We start from the raw sequence: 20,994 nt of genomic DNA, 5'->3' as shown, positions 1-20,994 counted from the left end.
TGTACTGCAGTGTGTTATGGCCCTTTTGAACAGTGTCTTGATGCAACTTCATTTGTGTGTGTTGGGGTTGTTGCTTTCGTAGTTCAGGACTTGGTCTGTGTGTGGGGCTTTCCTGTATACCTTTGTGGTGAATTCTCCGTTAGGTGTTCTCTGTACTATCACGTCTAGGAATGGGAGTTGGTTGTCCTTTTCTTCCTCTCTAGTGAATCGGACCCCTGTGAGTGTGGCGTTGATGATCCGGTGTGAGTTCTCTATTTCTGTGTTTTTAATGATTACAAAGGTATCATCCACATATCTGACCCAGAGTTTGGGTTGAATTTGTGGTAAGACTGTTTGTTCTAATCTTTGCATTACAGTTTCCGCTATGAGTCCAGAGATGGGTGAGCCCATGGGTGTGCCGTTGATTTGTTCATATATTTGGTTGTTGAATGTGAAGTGTGTTGTGAGGCACAGGTCCAGTAGTTTGAGTATGCAGTCTTTATTGGTAGGTTCCCTGTCTCGTTGTCTGCTCTGTATGTCCAGCAAGTTGGCTATTGTTTCTCTGGCTAGGGTTTTGTCGATAGAGGTGAACAGTGCCGTTACATCGAATGAGACCATGGTTTCTTCCTTGTCTATGTGTATATTTCTGATGATGTCCAAGAATTCCTGTGTTGACTGTATAGAGCGTCTGGATCCACGGATCAGGTGTTTCAGTTTCTGTTGGAGTTCTTTAGCCAGTTTGTGTGATGGTGTCCCTGGTAGTGATACTATGGGTCTGAGTGGGATGTCTGGTTTGTGCACTTTAGGTAGTCCATAGAATCTGGGGGTGGTGTTGCTTTCAGGTTTCATTCTTTGTAGGTCAGACCTGGTTATCTGTCCGTTTTTTTGTAGGTTCCTCAGTGTGTTGTTTATCCTATTGGAGAGCTGTGGGGTGGGGTCAAACTCCCTCTTTTGGTAGGTGTTGGTATCTGCAAGTAGTTGTTGTGCTTTTTGTATGTAGTCTGCTTTGTCCAGGATGACCATCATTCTGCCTGTGTCTGCTGGTAGTATGATTATGTTCTTATCGTTTCTTAGTGATTTTAGTGCTTCCCTCTCCTTGGTGTTGAGGTTATGTGTTTGTCTTTTCCTTGTTATCAGAGGTACAATACTTTGTCTCACTGTTTGTTGTGTCTCTTCTGTCAGTCCATTGTGCCTGAGTGTGCATTCTAGTGCTGCTAGGAAGTCTGCTGTCTTGGCGTCCCTGTGGTTGTAGTGGAGTCCCTTGGCCAGTATTGTTCTTTCTGTGTCTGTGAGCTGTCTGTGGGAGAGGTTTTTAACCCAGGTGTGTGTTGTGGTGTCCTCTTCGTTGTGTGTTAGTTTGGCCATTGTTTTGGATGCCCTCCAACGCATCTCATCCACATCCCGCACCTCCGTCCTCAAACCCCATCCCTCCAACCGTAACAAGGACAGAAACCCCTGTCCTCACCTTCCACCCTACCAACCTTTGCATAAACCAAATCATCCGCCAACATTTCCACCACCTCCAAACGGACCCCACCACCAGGGATATATTTCCCTCCCCACCCCTTTCCGCCTTTCATAAAGACCGTTCCCTCTGTGACTACCTGGTCAGGTCCACACCCCCCTACAACCCACCCTGCCCTCCTGGCACCCTCCCCTGACACTGCAGGAATTGCAAAACGTACGCCCACACCTCCTCCGTCACCTCCATCCAAGGCCCCAAAGGAGCCTCCGCATCCAAAGTTTTACCTGCACATCCACCAAGGTCATTTATTGTATCCGTTGCTCCCGATGCGGTCTCCTCTACATTGGGGAAACTGGACGCCTCCTAGCAGAGCGCTTTAGGAAACATCTCCGGAACACCCGCACCAATCAACCACACCACCCTGTGGCCCAACATTTCAACTCCCCCTCCCACTCTGCTGAGGACATGGAGGTCCTGGGCCTCCTTCACCGCCGCTCCCTCACCACCAGACGCCTGCAGGAAGAACGCCTCATCTTCTGCCGCGGAACACTTCAACCCCAGGGCATCAATGTGGACTTCAACAGTTTCCTCATTTTCCCTCCCCCCACCTTACCCCAGTTCCAACCTTCCAGCTCAGCACTGTCCCCATGACTTGTCCTACCGGCCAATCTCCCTTCCCACCTATCCACTCCACCCTCCTCTCTGACCTATCACCTCCATCCCCATCCCCATTCACCTACTGTACTCTTTGCTACCTTCTCCCCAGCCCCACATACCCCCCCTTATCTCTCCACCCTGGAGGCTCCCTGCCTCCATTCCTGATGAAGGGCTTTTGCCTGAAATGTCGATTTTCTTGCTCCTTGGATGCTGCCTGACCTGCTGTGCTTTTCCAGTATCACTCTGGTCTAAACTCTGGTTTCCAGCATCTACAGTCCTCACTTTTGCCTCTGCCCAAACACTACCTACTGTGTTGGCACCATCGTGAAATGGCATGGCGGACATTTTGGGCCAAATAGCTTACCTCTGCTCTTGCAGTCTTATCAGAGGAGACTTTTGCCAGGTAATTTCAATTAACTCAAAAACAATTGCTGATTACAAACAAACATTCTTACAACAAATGGAAAAACTGGTTCAAACAAAGCTGCTATTCAGAATTAAACTATACCCCCTTCATCCTAAAACAAGACAATACAAATCTGCCAAGATGAGACAGGTTTAAAAAGAAAAGGCAAATGGTAAAACACTGAGGCTGGGGCTAAGGGTCCAAGTTCAAAGGATAAAAAAAAAGGAAAGATTTCCCGTGATGCAGTTAATCTTCTTTTGTTGAGATGAAAATGCTGACAGCTGCAGAATGTGAGATGTCTTCAAATCAGCTTACAGTACAGAGGGAAAGTCAATTACACTGATGTCTTTGATTGGAAGTGACAATTACTCAGCTTCCAGCATTTAACTGGAAGTTGAAACAGGATTTCTGAAACTTTCTCATTTTTCCAAAAGATATTTTACTGAGCACTGAGGGCTATCTTGGCAGCTTTCTCTGCTGTAAGCCTTCCTCGTTTTCAGGAGAGAGGGAAGAAAGGAGTCAGAAAGAGTTTTTTTGATGCCAGCATCTCAGAGCTTTGTTCCTGTAACTGACACACCCAGGTATGTACTGGAACAGCCAATTCCATTCAGAGGCTATTGCTAGGTAACCTTTAGTCCAAGGTCCATTTCTTTCAAACCAAGTTTGTAAAGCAAATAAAGCCATTAAACCCATCTCTTATCTTTGTTTAAAAGCTTTGTCTAGCATTCTTTCCACAACATCAGTTGACATTTTGCAAACAATAGGTCACCAAAACACAGTTTAACTTTTGTCATTTCAGTTCCAAGAAGTCTCTTCAACCCAGAAATTATCCCAATTCTTCTACCTTACTTCACAATCATTACGTTTAATGACTCCAATATTCTAAACTCTGTCCATATGAAGACAGACACCCACAATAATGACAAAGCTTTTGTTATAACTCCAATGGTTTCTTGTTCAATGTTCTAACCATAAGAAATAGGAACTGGAGTAGGTCACTTGGACCTTCAAGCCTGCCTTGCCACTCAATACGAACATGGCTGATCCACCACCCTTCTATGGCAAAGAGTTCCAAAGACTCGCAACCCTCAGAGAGGGCATTCCTCCTCATCTCAGTCTTAAATTGGTGCCCTTTTATTCTGAAACTATCCCCTCTGGTCTTAGACTCTCCAGAAGACACTGGAGCAGAATTAGGCCATTCAGTCCATCGGGTTTACTTCGCTATTCAATCATGGTTCAAATGCTTCTCAACTCCATTGATCTGCCTTCTCCCCACAACCCTTGATCACCTTACTAATCAAAAATCTGACTGTCTATCTCAATGCCTTGGCCTCCACAGCCCATTGCAGCAATGAGTCCCACACATTCGTCATCCTCTGATGAAAGAAATTCCTTCTCATCTCAGTTCTAAAGGGTCTTCTCTTCACTCTGAGGCTGTACCCTTGGGTCTGAGTCTCTCCTAATGTTGGGAAACATCTTCTCCACATCCGCTCTATCGAAGGCTCTCAGTACTTTGTAAGTTTCAATCAGATCCCCCCTTTCCTTCTAAACTCAACTGTTCCTCATATGACAAAGCCTTCATCCTGGGGTCATTCTTGTAAATCTCCTCTGACCCTCTCCAGCCTCCTATTATTCCTTAGATATGGAGCCCAAAATTGCACACAATATTCAAACAGCCACAGTATATTGTCTCTGCTCTTGTAATACAAACCTCTGGAAACATCCTCTCAGCATTTGTACTGTCAAGCCCCTTAAGAATCCTAAATGTCTCAATGTGATCACCTCTCAAACTTCTAAACTCCAATGAATACAGAGTGTTTAACCTGTTTAGTCTTTGCTCATAAGACAAGCCCGCCATACCAGAAATCAGCCCAGTGAACCTTTAAGGGTGTAACTACTGTTTGCTGGTCTATAAAATACCCCCACCAGTGTTTTCTGCCTCTTGCTATTGATCATTTCCATGTTAATTGTCATTGACACTGACCTCCCCCCCAATATTGACCTCTGACTCCTCCCCACACAGTAACCCATAATCACCCTGACACTGACCCCACCACACCCAACATTGACCACCCCAACAATGAAGAGTGTGCTGCTGGAAAAGCACAGCAGGTCAGGCAGCACCTGAGGAGCAGGAAAATCAACATTTTGGGCAAAAGAGTTGGATAGAGCTCTCAAGGATAGTGGAATCAAGGGTTATGGAGATAAGGCAGGAACAGGATACTGATTAAGGATGATCAGCCAAGATCATATTGAATGGTGGTGCAGGCTCGAAGGGCAGAATGGCCTCCTTCTGCACCTATTGTCTAAAAGCCCTTCATCAGGAATGAGGCTGGGAGCCTGAGAGGTGGAGAGATAAATGGGGAGTGGGGGGGAGAAGGTAGCTGGGAATGCAATAGGTAGATGAAGGTGGGGGAGTAGGTGATAGGTTGGAGATGAGGGAGGTGCAGATAGGTGGGAAGGAAGATTAATAGGTGAGACAGGTCAGGAGGACGGTGCTGAACTAAAAGGTTGGAACTGAGATAAGGTGGGAGAGGGAGGGAGAAAATGAGGAAACTGGTGAAATCCACATTGATGCCCTGGGGTTGGAGGCCCCGAGGCAGAAGATGAGGTGTTCTTTCTCTGAAGCGCTCTTGTCTCCCAGTGTACAGACAACCACGTCGGGATCAACGGATACAATAAATGACATGTATGGAAACTTTGTTGGATGTGGAAGGCTCCTTTGGGGTCTTGGAAGAAGGTGAGGGGGGGAGGTGTGGGTGCAGGTTTTATAATCCCTGCAGTGGCAGGGGAAGTTGCTAGGAGGAGAGGGTGCGTTATTAGGGGGCGTGGACCTGACGAGGTAGTCACGGAGGCAACAGCCTTTACAGAAAGTGGATGGGGTGGGTAGGGAAATATATCTCTAGTGGTGGGGTCCATTTGTAGATGGCGGAAATGGCGGAGGATGATGGGATGTATTCTGAGGTTGGTGGGGTGGAAGGTGAGGACCAGGGGAGTTCTGTCCTTGTTGCAGTTAAAGGGGTGGGGTTCGAGGATGGAGGTGCGGGATGTGGATGAGATGCGATGGAGGATATCACCAACCATATGGGAGGAGAAATTGCGGTCTTTAAAGAAGGCTATCTGGTGTGTTCTGTGGTGGAACTGGTCCTTCCGGGAGCAGATGCGGAGAAGACAGAGGAATTGGGAATAAGGGATAGTATTACTGCAGGGGGCAGGGTGAGAGGATGTGTAATCCACAAGGAGGTTGAACAATTCATCCTCCCACAAGGACCAATTCCACCACAGAACACATCAGATGGCTTCCTTCTTTAAAGACCGCAATTTCCCCTCCCACGTGGTTAATGATGTCCTCCAGCGCATCTTATCTACTTCCCACACCTCTGCCCTCGAACCCCACCCTTCCAACCACAACAAGGACAGAACTCTCCTGGTCCTCACCTTCCACCCCACCAACCTCCGTATGCATCGCATCATCCTCCGCCATTTCCACCACCTACAAACAGACCCCACCAGCAGGGATATATTTCCCTCCCCACCCCACCCCGATCCACTTTCCGTAAAGATCCACTACCTCGTCAGGTGCACATCCCCCAACAACCCACCCTCCCCCTGCCACCGCAGGGATTGCAAAGCCTGCGCCCACACCTCACCCCTCACCTCCTTCCAAGGCCACAAAGGTGCCTTCCACATTCAAAGTTTCATGTGCACTTTCACACGTCATTAACTGTATTGGTTGATCCAGATGCGGTCTCCTCTACATTGGGGAGTCAAGACGCCCACTCCCCAGCGCTTCGGAGAACATCTCCGGGACACCTGCAGCAACCAATCCCATGGCCCCGTGGCCCAACATTTCAACTCCCTCTCCCACTCTGCCGAGGACATGCAGGTCCTGGGCCTCCTCCATCACTATTCCCTCACCACCCGATGCCTGGAGGAAGAACGCCTCATCTTCCGCCGTGGGACCCTTCAACCCCAGGACATCAATGTGGATTTCACCAGTTTCCTCATTTCTCTTCACCCCAACTTACCCCAGTTCCAACCTTCCAGTTCAGCACCACCCTAATGACCTGTCCCAACTATGTACACCACCCTCCCCTCCAACCTATCAACTTTAGCCCCACCTCCATCCACCTACTGCACTTCCAGAGGCTCCCAGCCTCATTCCTGATGAAGGGCTTTTGCCCGAAACGCCAATTTTCCTGCTCCTCAGGTGCTCCTGAGCTGCTGTGATTTTTCAGCAGCACACTCTTGACTCTAATCTCCAGCATCTGCAGTCCTCACTTTCGCCATCCAAACAATGACAGCCACCTCAAGGCACTGACCCCCCCAACAACAAGATACTGACTCCGGCCCTGCCAAGAGACCTCCAACCCCAAGTGACCCCCAATCCTCATCCCCACTGGACAATGACCTCAACCCCATCCTCAGAGTGATCCCAGAGCCCCCAACACTGACTCCCACTCCCCTGTCCCAGATAATGATCTCCTGACACCAACTCCCGAGCCTGTCCTGACCCCAAAAACGGTGGAAGCGTGTGCACCAAGAGCTGACCTTCAGGAGCTCCCCGGCAGTGGTGAGGGGGTCCTGGGGTAAGAGGGATGAGGGTCGCAGTGATGAATCCTGCAGCAAATCTAGCCTCAGGCGCTTGCCATCTGCAGAGGCTCCATCTCGCTGTCCCCAGGCACCCAGCAGGTAGCTGTGGGGTTCATGTCTTTGCCGCTGCTCAATGCTCCTACAAAACAAGAGGAAATTAGAGCTGACAATAACATTGGGTACAGACAACAGACACAGAAACACCAGCAAAACCCCAGCAAGCAGCTCCTGCCTGAGAACTAACAAAAGGGCTGTAGAAAAGACCAGAATATTGACCCCCTGCAATGTCCAGATTGTTTCAGAGCACCTGTGAGAGTGAGCTCCAATGTCGACTGGGACTTCGCCAAGTGTTTCTGTGACAGTCACCATTACAACTCCTGTCCAATTGAAGACCCGTGCCTGACGTTCAAAATGTCAATCAGGGGCCAGTGGTGTGGGCAGGACTGACCCCTTCTACCCTCCAACCTGGGGCAGGTGATGGGGATGGACACTGACTCGATGGTGGTTATGCACTGAGATGGGAGAGGATGACTGAGCCGAACCAGACAGCACTCAGTGATGAAGGAATTGGAGTTTGGGGAACACTCATTAGCAGTGGGTTAGCCACAGGAATAGACCCCTCTGTGACCATGATGTGACTGTGATCGAGAGTCTGCCCGGCACGCCCAGGTCCCACTGTGAGGTCTAGCAGGAACTCCTCCTGCATATTGGTGAGGTCTCACTATTGCCAAGTGGGAGCTTAGAGGGAAGTGACCATTAATTACCTGAATTAGATACTGACCATTGGTCAGAGGGTATGCATAGCACTGGGACGTCTGTTTCTGGTGGCTGCCCTTCCAATAATCATCTCATGCCAGTTACAAAAACATCACGTTGTAATCATTGTATAAGATCATTGATCACTAGATACTGTTGACCACTTTGTGATCAGAGTGATCTACAGTATATAGTGATCAATGATCTTGCAGAATGATCATCCAATGATCTACAGTATATAGTGATCAGGGATATTATACAGCAGTCATACAGTGAGCTACAGTATGTTGCGATCAATGGTCTTACGCAAATGATCTCTATTGTCAGTGCAGCACAATGGAAGTGTGAGGACCGAAAATTATAGGAGGCATCGAACACCTCACTGAGATCTTTCAGCCTGTGAGCCAGTCACAGTAAAATTTCCCAAAGAGACAGCTTTGAAACCACTACTTTACTTGACAGGTATTAGGAGCAGCATTCTCACGTTTTCAGTTCAACTGAAACTTTGCAAAGTGGTAAGAGAAATGATGTGAAGTCCCAGGCAGGGAGAAGAGTCTTCTTTTAAAAACCCTCTTCAACTTGGAGAGTCATCAGCCTAGCACAGCCAATTGTCCAATCCAGCTTGTTTCCGAAGTAAATACCTGCAAGGGAAACCGAGGACACAGTGTTTCCACTGAAAGGTCTTTCGGTCAGGAATGTTCGACCCAACATGGAGGGAAACATTGATTCCTTCAGTAATGTTAAAAGGGCATCAGAAGGATGTCTTTGAAGATGACGGTGACCATTACGGAGGACGCTGTGAAGGAGTAAACACAAGTGCTCCTCCAAGGGGCATGAGCCGACTGGATTACTTGCATATTTCGATGATTCCCTGCTTATCAGAAAAACACCAAAAGATGACACTGCAGATGATCACCTGGAACACCACCAGAATCCAGATCATTCAGAATTGAAAGCATTTGGAGATGGTGAACTGGGGAAGCTGGTTTTTATTGCTTAATGAATCACTGACAAGGAGGTGAGGATTAGCTTTTGAACATTGAAGAACATGGCGGAAGAGAGCGAGCGCAAGGGGCGAGGAGAATGAGTGCACGGCCGGGTGGAGAGAGAGAGAGCACACGGCCGACGGAGAGACAGCGCACGGCCGGAGGAGAGTGAGCACACAGCCGGTGGAGAGGGAGCGCACGGCTGGCGGAGAGCGAGTGCACGGCCAATGGAAAGAGAGCGCACAGCCAGAGGAGAGCGAGCGCACGGCCGGAGGAGAGCGAGCACACGGCCGGAGGAGAGCGAGCGCACGGCCGGAGGAGAGCGAGCGCACGGCCGGAGGAGGAGAGCGCACGGCCGGAGGAGAGAATGCACACGGCCGGAGGAGAAGGAGAGCGCACGGCCGGAGGAGAGGGAGAGTGCATGGCCGGAGGAAAGGGAGAGCGCACGGCCGGAGGAGAGAGAGCGCACGGCCGGGTGGAGAGAGAGGGCACGGCCGGGTGGAGAGAGAGGGCACGGCCGGGTGGAGAGAGAGGGCACGGCCGGGTGGAGAGAGAGGGCACGGCCGGGTGGAGAGAGAGCGCATGGCCGGGTGGAGAGAGAGCACACGGCCGGAGGAGAGCGAGTGCATGGCCGGGCGGAGAGAGAGAGCGCACGGCCAGAGGAGAGCGAGCGCATGGCCGGGTGGAGAGAGAGCGCACGGCCGGGTGGAGAGAGAGCGCACGGCCGGGTGAGAGAGAGCACACGGCCGGGTGGAGAGAGAGCGCACGGCCGGGTGGAGAGAGAGCGCACGGCCGGGTGGAGAGAGAGCACACGGCCGGAGGAGAGTGAGCGCATGGCCGGGTGGAGAGAGAGCGCACGGCGGCAGCAAAGTGAGCGCACGGCCAGAGGAGAGGGAGTGCACGGCCGGAGGAGAGGGAGTGCACAGCCGGAGGAGAGCGAGCGCACGGCCGGAGGAGAGGGAGCGCATGGCCGGAGGAGAGCGAGCACACGGCCGATGGAGAGCGAGCGCATGGCCAGAGGACAGAGCGCGCACGGCCGGGTGGAGAAAGAGCACACGGCCGGAGGAGAGCGAGCACACGGCCGGAGGAGAGCGAGCACACGGCCGGAGGAGAGCGAGCGCACAGCCGGGTGGAGAGAGAGCGCATGGCCGGGTGGAGAGAGAGCATACTGCCGGAGGAGAGCGAGCGCACGGCCGGGTGGAGAGCGAGCGCACGGCCGGGTGGAGAGCGAGCGCACGGCCGGGTGGAGAGCGAGCGCCTGGCTGGGGAGGGGGGGGGGGTAAGAGAGCTCCCGGCCCGGGGGGGGGGGGGGGGGGGGGGGGGGGAGAGCACGTGGCCGGAGGAGAGAGAGGACATGGCCGAAGGACAGCAAGCGCATGGCCCGAGGGCAGCGAGCACACAGCAGATTATTAGAAAACGACGCTCCTGACTGCATGCAAGCTGTCATCATTTCAAAATGAAAGGTTGAGACAGCTCATTGATAATACTGAGGTTAACGAAACCTCAACATAGCGAGTTACTGAGGTTATATGGACTGGTTTGTGGAAACAATGTGAAAAGCTAAAACTCTGATTGCCAATTAAGGCGCTCACCGGTCAGGCCCTGGCTGGAATTCCGACAGTAAGGAAGGTCTCCGACGAAGATGATGGGTTAGATTTCCAGCTGATAAAATGGATCCATAATCCCTGGAATGACTGGGAAACTCAGAAACTCGGATATCCTGGAAAAGAAAATTTTATTTTATTACTTGCACTTGTTTTAACTTCACAAACATTTTTTTAGTGACAGAGAACCAAGAACCAAAGTAAGGTTACCATAGTATTAGTGGAGCGTAGGGCTGCTGTCTCATTAGAGTGAGATGACTGCTGGGGGTTTAAGCGGAGGGTCACCGCGAGTCAGGCAGTGGGAGAGTATGGAAAAGACAGTTCTTCTGGGTATCCTCAGCCAATGGGGGAACTGAACCTACACTGTTGGTATCGCATGCCAGCTGTCTAGCCAAGTGAACTGACTGACCCTCACCTGGAATTACAAGCTGCATCATGACAGGGTCTGAGGTTAATTGTCTCTTGTAGCTCAAATTGATGACAATGTGATGCTGAACACAATTCCAAGACAAAACGTTAGGACGTCTGTTTAATTCTTTCATGAGACATGGGTGTTCCTGACTGGGGCAGCACTTACTGCCCACCCCCACTTGCCCTCCAGAATGTGATAGTTGCCTTCTTGAACTGCAGTAGCCCATGTGTCGTAGGTTGACCCGTAATGCCCTGAGGGAGGGAGCTTCAGGACTTTGACCCAGCGATGGTGAAGGAACGGCGATATATTTCCAAGTCAGGATGGTGAGTGGCTTGGAAGGGAACTTCCAGTGGGTGGTGTTCCCACGTATCCTTGATCTTCTCGACAGAAGTGGTCGCGGGTTTGGAAGGTGCATTCTAAGGATCTTTGGTGAATTTCTATAGTGCATCGGATAGATAGCACCCACTGCTGGTTCTGATGGATGGTGGAGGGAATGGATGTTTGTGGATGGGGTGCTAATCAAATGGGCTGCTTTGGCCTGGATGGTGTCAAGCTCCTTGAGTGTCATTGGAGCTGGACTCATCCAGGTAAGTGGGGAGCATTCCATCGCAGGCCTGACTCGTGACAGGCTTTGGGGAGTCATACTCACCCAGTACTCCTAGCCTCTGACCAGGTCTGATTGCCACTGTGTTTATGTGGTGTGTCTAGTTCAATTTCTGATCAACAGCAACCCCCAGGATGTTGACTGTGGAGTATTCAGACATAATACAAACTCTGCACAGTCCAGTACAGTCAGCTGCTTCTTGATATCATGTGAAATGAATCAAATTGGTTGAAGGCTGGTATCTGTAATGCTGAGAACATTGGAGGAGGCCAGTGGGGATCATCCACTTGGCATCTTCCAGCTGAGGACGGGGGGTCATGCTTCAGGCATTTTTAAAAAAAAACACAGAAGTACTGGGCTCCTTATCACTGAGGAATTGAGTATTTGTTGAGCCTTTCCACCAGTGAGTTGTTTAATTAACCCCATCATCCTAGCAGGACCCTTTAGTTGTAGGTCTACTGTGCTCTATCAAATTGCATGCTGCTGCCTCTGGCTAACAAATTGCCCTGTTGCCCTGTGTTGTAGCTTCATCAAGCTAACACCCCAGTTTTAGGTACAACTATTTGTACACACGAGACTATTCAACCAGTGCTGCCCAAGTGCAGAATCACATTTAACAGTAAAATGTTCTGTATTGGTTTTTCCAAATTTGCAAATGAGCCAATGGCCACCATTTTGAACTTGTAAAGTACCAATCTATCTCAAGTTAACTTGAAAAGACAAGGAATTTCAACAATATAAACAGTAGGCTAAGCAAGCTATTTTACTCTGCTTCTACAGTGGCTACATTGATTAGCATTCTTCAACAGCAGGGTGGTGCTCTCAGTGCAAAAATGCATTCTCTATTCAACACACAATACAACAACAGCATGGATTAATTTCAGTTTCAGCTTCATAAGCCATATGCCCCAATGATTGAATCAAATAGCACGCTCTCTCAATTGATAGGCTAAGTACAGGCTATATTCAACCAATCTGTTTTAACTAAAAACACAAAACAAAATGCTTACTATAAGGTATAACTGCAATTGAGCAGCACTAGCTGAACAATCCCAAGTGTGCTAATAGACTCACTGGTAAGATAGGAGACAGTGAGGTCTGCAGATTCTGGAGATCAGAGTTGAGAGTGTGTAGCGGGAAAAGCACAGGTCAGGCAGCATCCGAGGAGCAGTAGAATCGACATTTCCTGAAGGGCTCCTGCCCAAAACGTTGATTTTCCTGCTCCTCGGATGCTGCCTGACCTACTGTGCTTTTCCAGCAACACACTCTCAACATTGATAAGATAATCAGTACAGCTCGTAATGCTGTGTATTTATTCTTGTCAGCAGTGACACATGTTCACACTCAGAGACCCATTCTCTGCAAACTAAAGGATTTTTTTTTGAATTACCCAGTTTCAGGAGTCCACAGCAATTCTTTGACAAACAATCAGGACCTTTTCCTCTTGTAGGATAAATTGTGATCGCTTGAAACGTGACGTTCTGGAGTTTGTCTTGATGAGTAGAAGATAAAAGGCTACAACAGCCTCTCTTGTTGAGATATATACAATAATTTACATTTTTAAAATAAAACATTTACAAGTTCAAAGACTTTGAAAGTAATGACAAATAACTAATGTTCTCAGTTTAATTGTAACTTCATGTCCAACAGAATATTTCAGATTGAGTTCAATCAAACTACAACATTTTTTCATGGTATAGACATCTTTCTCAGATAAAAACTGAAAATACTGGAGAAAATCAGTATGTCTGGCAGCAAACAAAGTTAATGATTCAAATCTGGTATGACTCTTCATTGGAACTGGAAGATTTTCTCAGCTACTTCACTCCGATAATGGACGTGAACCAAAATTATAACTCAACATACCAATGGTTTCCAACTTGCAGAAGTTGCTGTTACCCAAAGGCTAGTAATGAAACGACGATGGTAATGTAACAGTGGCACTCCTTACCGTGTGTGGCCTGGGTAAATGAAGTGCAAGCGGCAGATTGTGAGTGGGGAATCTTTGCTCCGCACGCAGTCTGCTCTGTGTTACAGACTGATTCGATCCTGACATGATTCAAAACACAGGCTCAATCACTTCTAATTAGTGACAAAAAAAACCTCTCGAGTTAACTGCATCAGGATCCTGCCAACCACATCCAAGCTCTGTAAAAAAAAACACAAGAAAATAACAACTAAATCTCACTTTATTCAAAGCAAGGCATGTATTTACTAGTAAAATACATCATTCCAAACAGATGGCTTGGCCAAAACTATCCCAAAATAGTTTTATTCTGAGTCAATACTTGACACAGTTACAAAATTGGATAAAAAACAAATATTGCCAAAGTATTTTCCTGTTTTTATTCCATGGAACACTATTACAGTAAGATCATGATTTGGAGATGCCGGAGTTGGACTGGGGTGTACAAAGTTAAAAATCCCACAACACCAGGTCATAGTCCAACAGGTTTAATTGGAAGCACTAGCTTTCGGAGCGACGCTCCTTCATCCACCTGATGAAGGAGCAGCACTCCGAAAGCTAGTGCTTCCAAATAAACCTGTTGGACTATAACCTGGTGTTGTGTGATTTTTAAACTCAGTAAGATCAGTGTGCCAGAAATGGCTGAGATTTCCTTGACCTTTTTTAAATATATAGAGCGCGGCAGGATGAATTCCATTACCTCAGCAAAGTTTCAGATTTCATATCTTGAACAGGCCAAGAGTACTGGGCTGTGCATTTACTTGGAATTGTTTCAGGATGAGTCAATTGGCAAATAAACATTTCCACTTTCTCAAGCGTGAATGACACCTCTAGTTGGCTGCTCACCAAATAGGTTGCTTAAAATTCAATTGTTCATAAAGCCTGCTTTATAAAACATTAGAGTTCAAACATCATCTTTAATTTAAGGTAAAGGCAGCTATATAGAGAGACATGTCACCTCCACTCATTCTGTCTGCAATAAGGCCATGAGTCCTGGTTGGCATGGGTCAGAGGCTCAGGTCAAGTTGTACAGAGAGCAAGGTGCCAATTACAGGGAACCTCGATTATCCAAAGGAGATCTCGAGGTCCCGATAAAAACATTACAAAGACTGTGTTTCCAGCAGTGATCGCGTCTTTTGTTTACAGTGATTAAACAGGCACCGTCTCCAAATGACTGACTGCCCGCCCTCTCTCTCTCCCCACACTTTCCCTGGGGTTCTACACAGGGGTGCACCTTAAACACCCCCGCTTTCCCAGATAATCTCTCCAAAATTGTCCTGTACAGGGCAAAGGTGGAACTTGTCAAAATGTTGCAATAAAAAGTCGTGTGTGTGTGCGCGCGTGCGAGATTTGGAGACTTACCCCACAAAGGTAACTGCAGCAGTTTTGTTATTGGGGTCCAGTCCAGCTGCCCTGGAGAGGGAGCAGGTGTGTACGGGGTTGGGGGGCTGACAGGAGGGTGGTGTTGCATATGGGCGGGGCGGGGGGGTTATTGGGTGTGGGGGAAGGCAGGCTGGCAGTGTTCAGGGCAGGGGGTGGTGTTGCACGGGGTTGGGGGCAGTGTTCGGGGTGAGGGGGTGGTGTTGCACGGGGTAGAGGACAGTGTTTGGGGAGAGGGTGTGGTGTTGCACGGGGTTGGGGACGGTGTTCGGGGTGAGAGGGTGGTATTGCACGGGGTTGGGGGCAATGTTCGGGCGAGGGTGTGGTGTTGCACGGGGTTGGGGACTGTGTTCGGGGTGAGGGGGTGGTGTTGCACGGAGTTGGGGACGGTGTTCGGGGTGAGGGGGTGGTATTGCACGGGGTTGGGGGCAGTGTTCGGGCGAGGGTGTGGTGTTGCATGGGGTTGGGGACTGTGTTCGGGGTGAGGGGGTGGTGTTGCACGGGTTGGGGGCAGTGTTCGGGGAGAGAGGGTGGTGTTGCACAGGGTTGGGGACGGTGTTTGGGCGAGGGGGTGGTGTTGCACAGGGTTGGGGACGGTGTTTGGGCGAGGGGGTGGTGTTGCACAGGGTTGGGGGCAGTGTTCAGGGTGAGGGGGTGGTCTTGCACGGGGTTGGGGGCTGTGTTCGGGGTGAGGGGGTGGTGTTGCACGGGGTTGGGGGCAGTGTTCAGGGTGAGGGGGTGGTCTTGCACGGGGTTGGAGACGGTGTTCAGATGAGGGGGTGGTGTTGCACGGTTGGGGACGGTGTTCAGGTGAGGGGGTGGTTTTGTATGGGGTTGAGTACGGTGTTCGGGATGAGGGGGTGGTGTTGCACGGGGTTGGGGGCAGTGTTCGGGGTGAGGGGGTGGTGTTGCACGGGATTGGGGGCAGTGTTCGGGGAGAGAGGGTGGTGTTGGACACGGATGGGGACGGTGTTCGGGGAGAGGGGATGGTTTTGCATGGGGTTGAGTACGGTGTTCGGGATGAGGGGGTGGAGTTGCACGGGGTTGGGGGCTGTGTTCGGGGTGAGGGGGTGGTGTTGCACGGGGTTGGGGGCAGTGTTCGGGGTGAGGGGGTGGTGTTGCACGGGGTTGGGGGCTGTGTTCGGGGTGAGGGGGTGGTGTTGCACGGGGTTGAGTACGGTGTTCGGGATGAGGGGGTGGAGTTGCACGGGGTTGGGGGCTGTGTTCGGGGTGAGGGGGTGGTGTTGCACGGGGTTGGGGGCTGTGTTCAGGATGAGGGGGTGGTGTTGCACGGGGTTGGGGACGGTGTTCAGGTGAGGGGGTGGTTTTGCACGGGGTTGGGGACGGTGTTCGGGATGAGGGGGTGGTGTTGTACAGAGTTGGGGGGCTCGCACGCTCTGTGCTGCTGCAGTCTCCTGAATGAGGAGCAGACTTTAACAACTCTGAGTCCCAGAGGAAAGGCATTTAATTGATTAACCGAATAACCGATTATCTGAACAAAATAATGTCCGCCCATCTCGTTTGGATAATCACGGTTTCCCTGTATTAACAGCTGAAGACTAACAAAAAGTCAGCTAAGCCTTACTATCTCCACAAATACTGAGTGAGAAACCCTGGATAGCGAGAGAGAGGGAGCAAAGCAGATAGATGGAAAACAGCAGTTGCTTTGAAGTCAGAGAAAAGTGAGGACTGCAGGTGTTGGAGAGTCAGAGTGAGAAAGTGTGGTGTTGAAAAAGCACAGCCTATGAGGCAGCATTCAAGGAGGAGAGTCGATGTTTTGAGCATATGCTCTTCATCAGGAATGTTGGGTTGGGGGGGGGGAGCTGTGAAATAAATGGGAGAGTAGGGGTGGAGCTTGGGGGTGGTGAGGGGGGTGGGGGGGGGGGAGCGAGGAGAAGGTAGCTGGGAAAGATCCTTTGGGGCCTTGGATGGAGATGGGGGGGATCTCTCCACATCCAGCAGAGATTTTCCTGCACCTCCAAACACCTCCTCTACTGTGTCCTTTGCTCTCGATGTGGTCTCCTCTGCAGTGGTGAGACAGGACCTCAACTTGCGAAGGATGGGTCAGCAAGTTTGCAGACGACACAAAGGTTGGAGGTGTTGTTGACAGTATAGAGGGCTGTTTTTGGCTGCAGCGGGACATTGACAGGATGCAGAGATGGGCTGAGAGGTGCCAGATGGAGTTCAACCTGGATAAATGCGAGGTGATGCATTTTGGAAGGTCGAATTTGAAAGCTGAGTACAGGATTAAGGATAGGATTCTTGGCAGTGTGGAGGAACAGAGGGATCTGGGTATGCAGGTATATAGATCCCTTAAAATGGCCACCTAAGTGGACAGGGTTGTTAAGAAAGCATATGGTGTTTTGGCTTTCAGACAGGCAGACTACTACGACCACTAGGACTCATAACAGCTCACAAACCAACAGCCACTCTCAGACAACAATTCACCAGGACAAAGGACCCGATACCCAGCATGAGCAAAACCAATGTAGTGTACAAAATCCCATGCAAGGACTGCACAAAACACTACATAGGACAAACAGGAAGACAGCTAACGATCCACATCCATGAACACCAACTAGCCCCGAAATGACACGACCAGCTATCCTTAGTAGCCACACTTGCAGATGACAAGCAACATGAGTTCGACTGGGACAACACTACTATTATAGGACAAGCCAAACAGCGAACAGCCAGGGAATTCCTAGAGGCATGGCACTCATCCACAGTCTCTATCAACAAACACATCGACCTGGACCCAACATACCGACCACTGCAGCGGACAGCTCGAACTGACAACCGGAAGCGGCAGAGACAAACCACTATAAATGCCAAAGGAAACATCACAGAAGCGCTTCACAGGAGGCTCCCAAGCACTGAGGATGTCACCTAGACAGGGGACAAAACATCTGCAACACAAATTCCCAGCTCGGCGAACAGAACCACAACAACGTGCACCTGAGCTACAAATCTTCTCCCAAACTTTGAATATGTAAAGAATGGGGAGATATGGCCCAAGGGCAGGCAGACATGATTAGTTTCATTTGGCGTCATATTTGGCACAACATTGTGGGCCAAAGGGCCATTTCTGTGTTCTATGATCTTGACAAGGTGGATGAGGAAAGGATGTTTCATTAAAAAATATAGAAAATGGAAGCAGGAACTATTTGGCTGTTTGCACCTTCTCTGCCATTCATTGTGATTGTAACTTATCATTCAACTAAATAACCTGTTCCTGCTTTCCCTACATAACTCTAATCCTCTCGCTATGAAGGCCAACATGCCATTTGCCTCCTTTCTGCCTGCTCCATTTGCATGTTTAACGTGAGTGACTGGTGTACAAGGCCACCCAGGTCTTGTTGTACATTCTCCTCTCTCAATTTATCACTATCCAGATAATAATCTGCCTTCCTGTTGTTGCTCCTAAACTGGAGAACCTCACATTTATCACATTTTACTTCATCTGTCATGTATTTGCCCACTTACTCCACTTGTCCAAATCACACTGAATCATCTCTGCATCCTCCTCACAGCTCAACCACCCACCCAGCTTTGTTTCATCTGCAATCATGGAGGTATTACATTTAGTTCTATCATCCTGTTAATAGCTGGGGCCTAGAATTGTTCCCTGCAGTACCCCACTAGTCATTGCCTGCCTTTCAGAAAAAGGCCCATTTATTCCTCCAAGCGTCCAAAAGAACTGAAGATGCTAGGAATCTGAAAAACAGAAATTGCTGAAACGTTTCAGCAAGTCTGGTAACATCGGTGGAGAGAAATCAGAACTGATGGTCACTATAATCACTCCTTTGTCTGTCCAACTGTTTTTCTCTCTGTTTGGGCTCAAACTTCACCTATCTTTTACTCTCCCTCTCTTTCCATCAAGTCCATCCTCTGCATAAAAATATATCGCTTTCCTAGCTACCATCGGTTCTGAGCAAGGGCCACTGGACCCAAAATATTAACTCTGATTTCTCTCCACAGTTGCTGCCAGACGTGCTGAGATTTTCCAGCAATTTCTGTTTTTGTTACCAATTTATTCCTACTCTTTGTTTCTTGTCAGGCGACTGTATGTGTGGAGTTTGCACATTCCCCCCGTGTCTGCGTGGATTTCCTCCGGGTGGGCGGCACGGTGGCACAGTGGTTAGCACTGTTACCTCACAGCACCAGAGTCCTGGATTCAATTCCCGCCTCAGGCGACTGACTATGTGGAGTTTGCACATTCTCCCCGTGTCTGCGTGGGTTTCCTCCGGGTGCTCCGGTTTCCTCCCACAGTCCAAAGATGTGCAGGTCAGGTGGATTGACCATGCTAAATTGCCCGTAGTGATAGGAAAAGGGGTAAATGTAGGGGTATGGGTAGGTTGCGCTTCAGCGGGTCGGTGTGGATTTGTTGGGCCAAAGGGCCTGTTTCCACACTGTAATGTAATGTAATCTATTCTAATCTCCAGTTTCCTTCCACAGTCCAAAGATGTGCAGGTTAGGTGAACTGACCATGCTAAATTGCCCGTAGTGTTAGGTGAAGGGGTAAATGTAGGGGAATGGGTCTGGGTGGGTGCGCTTCTGCGGGTCAATGTGGACCTGTCGGGCCAAAGGGCCTGTTTCCACACTGTAAGTAATCTAATCTAATTACCTCAATCCCACATGCTTGAATTTACATACTAACTTCTAGTGAGGGATTTTCTTCGAAAGCCTTCTGAAAGACCAAATAAACCATGTCCACTTGCTCCCTCTCATCAATACCACTGGTTCCAGCCTCAGAATTCCAGTCGATTTGTCAAGCGTGATTTCCCTTTTGAATATCCAATCCGACTCTGTTCAATCCTGTTCACTGTTATCCAAGTGGTCTTTTATAATGGACTCGAGCATTTTCCCCACTACGGATGTCAGAGTGACTGATCTATAGTTCCAGTTTCCTCTTTGCCACCCTTTGTAAATAAAGTGGTTACATTAGCTACCCTTCAATCTATAGGAACAGTTCCTAAGTCTATGATAACCAACGTATTCACTATTTCTAGGACCACTCCCTTAAGTACTCTGGGATGCAGACTGTCAGGGCCTGGGGATTTATTACAGAAACACAGGAACAGGATTAGGCCACTTAGCCCCCAAAGCCTGTTATGACATTCAATGAGATCATTGATGATCAATGGCACAACTCTATAAATCTGGGTTTGGCCCAAATCCCTTAATACCTTTGCTTAGCAAAAACTGATCAGCTCACCTTTGAAATTAACAACTAATCCAGCATCAACTGCCATTTGTGAAGACAGTTACCCCTTGTGTGTAGAAATGCTTCCTAACATCTCTCCTGAACAGTCTGGCCCTAATTCTCAGACTATGATCCCATTTATCAGCTTTCAATCCCATCAATTTCCCCAACACCATGTCTCTACTCATACTGATTTCTTTCAGTTCCTCCCTCTCACAAAACTCAGTATTCCTAAACATTTCTGGTATGTTATTTGCAAATACCAAACCAAAGTAAGTATTTAGTTGGTCAGCTATTTCCTTGTTCCCCATTATAAATTCCCCTGTTTTGGCCTGTAAAGGACCTACATTTGTCTTCATTAATCTTTTTCTCTTCACTTACCTAGAGAAACTTTTACAGACACGAGCTTACTCCCATATTCTACTTTCCCTTTCTTAATCAATCCATTTCTTTCCCTTTGCAGAATTCTAAACAGCTCCCACTCCTCAACTGTGTTGTGTGCCTCTTCTCTAATCTCCCTTGTAATCCATGGTTTGGTCACCTTTCCTGTTATTCTTTTATGTCAGACAGGAATAAACAATTGTTGCAGTTCACCCACGTGCTCTTTGAAAGTTTGCCATTGCCTTTTCACCAACATCCCTTTAAGGAACTTTCCCTAATTTATCCTAGCCAACTTGTGCCTCACATCATCACAGTTTTCTCTATTTAGATTCAGGAATCTAGTCTGAGAATCAACACTATCCCTCTCCATCGTGATGAAGAATTCGATCACATTCTGGTTGCTCATCCAAAGGGTTTTACACAACTTGACTACCAATTATTCCTTTCTCATTAGTCTAAGTTGGCCTGTTCTCCAGTTGGTTACTGCACGTATCAGTCCAGAAAACTATCCCATGTACAGGGGATAGTTTTCCAGGAATTCCTCCTCCGTGGGATTGTTACTCGTTTCATTTGCCTAATCTATATGCCGTCTAAAGTCA

General features: G+C 48.8%; 1 protein-coding gene across 9 annotated transcripts in view; it reads right to left on the bottom strand.

Annotated features, from left to right (window-relative positions):
- The window catches only part of ncor2 (nuclear receptor corepressor 2), a 244,980-nt gene that overhangs the window by 195,548 nt on the left and 28,438 nt on the right, over positions 1-20,994 (bottom strand). For all 9 annotated transcript variants that reach the window (XM_072587584.1, XM_072587583.1, XM_072587589.1 and 6 more), the window contains 3 exons: positions 13,414-13,610; positions 10,435-10,562; positions 7,059-7,239 (listed from right to left, as the gene is read on the bottom strand). In XM_072587584.1, coding sequence (XP_072443685.1) covers positions 7,059-7,239; positions 10,435-10,562; positions 13,414-13,518 — 414 coding nt within the window. In that variant the 5' untranslated portion in view covers positions 13,519-13,610. The remainder of the gene's footprint in view (positions 1-7,058; positions 7,240-10,434; positions 10,563-13,413; positions 13,611-20,994) is intronic.

The sequence above is a fragment of the Chiloscyllium punctatum genome, chromosome 17, assembly GCF_047496795.1.
Source record: "Chiloscyllium punctatum isolate Juve2018m chromosome 17, sChiPun1.3, whole genome shotgun sequence".
Lineage (NCBI taxonomy): Eukaryota > Metazoa > Chordata > Chondrichthyes > Orectolobiformes > Hemiscylliidae > Chiloscyllium > Chiloscyllium punctatum.
The sequence above is the reverse complement of the archived record's forward strand: the minus strand, read 5'-3'. Positions and strand labels throughout refer to the sequence as shown.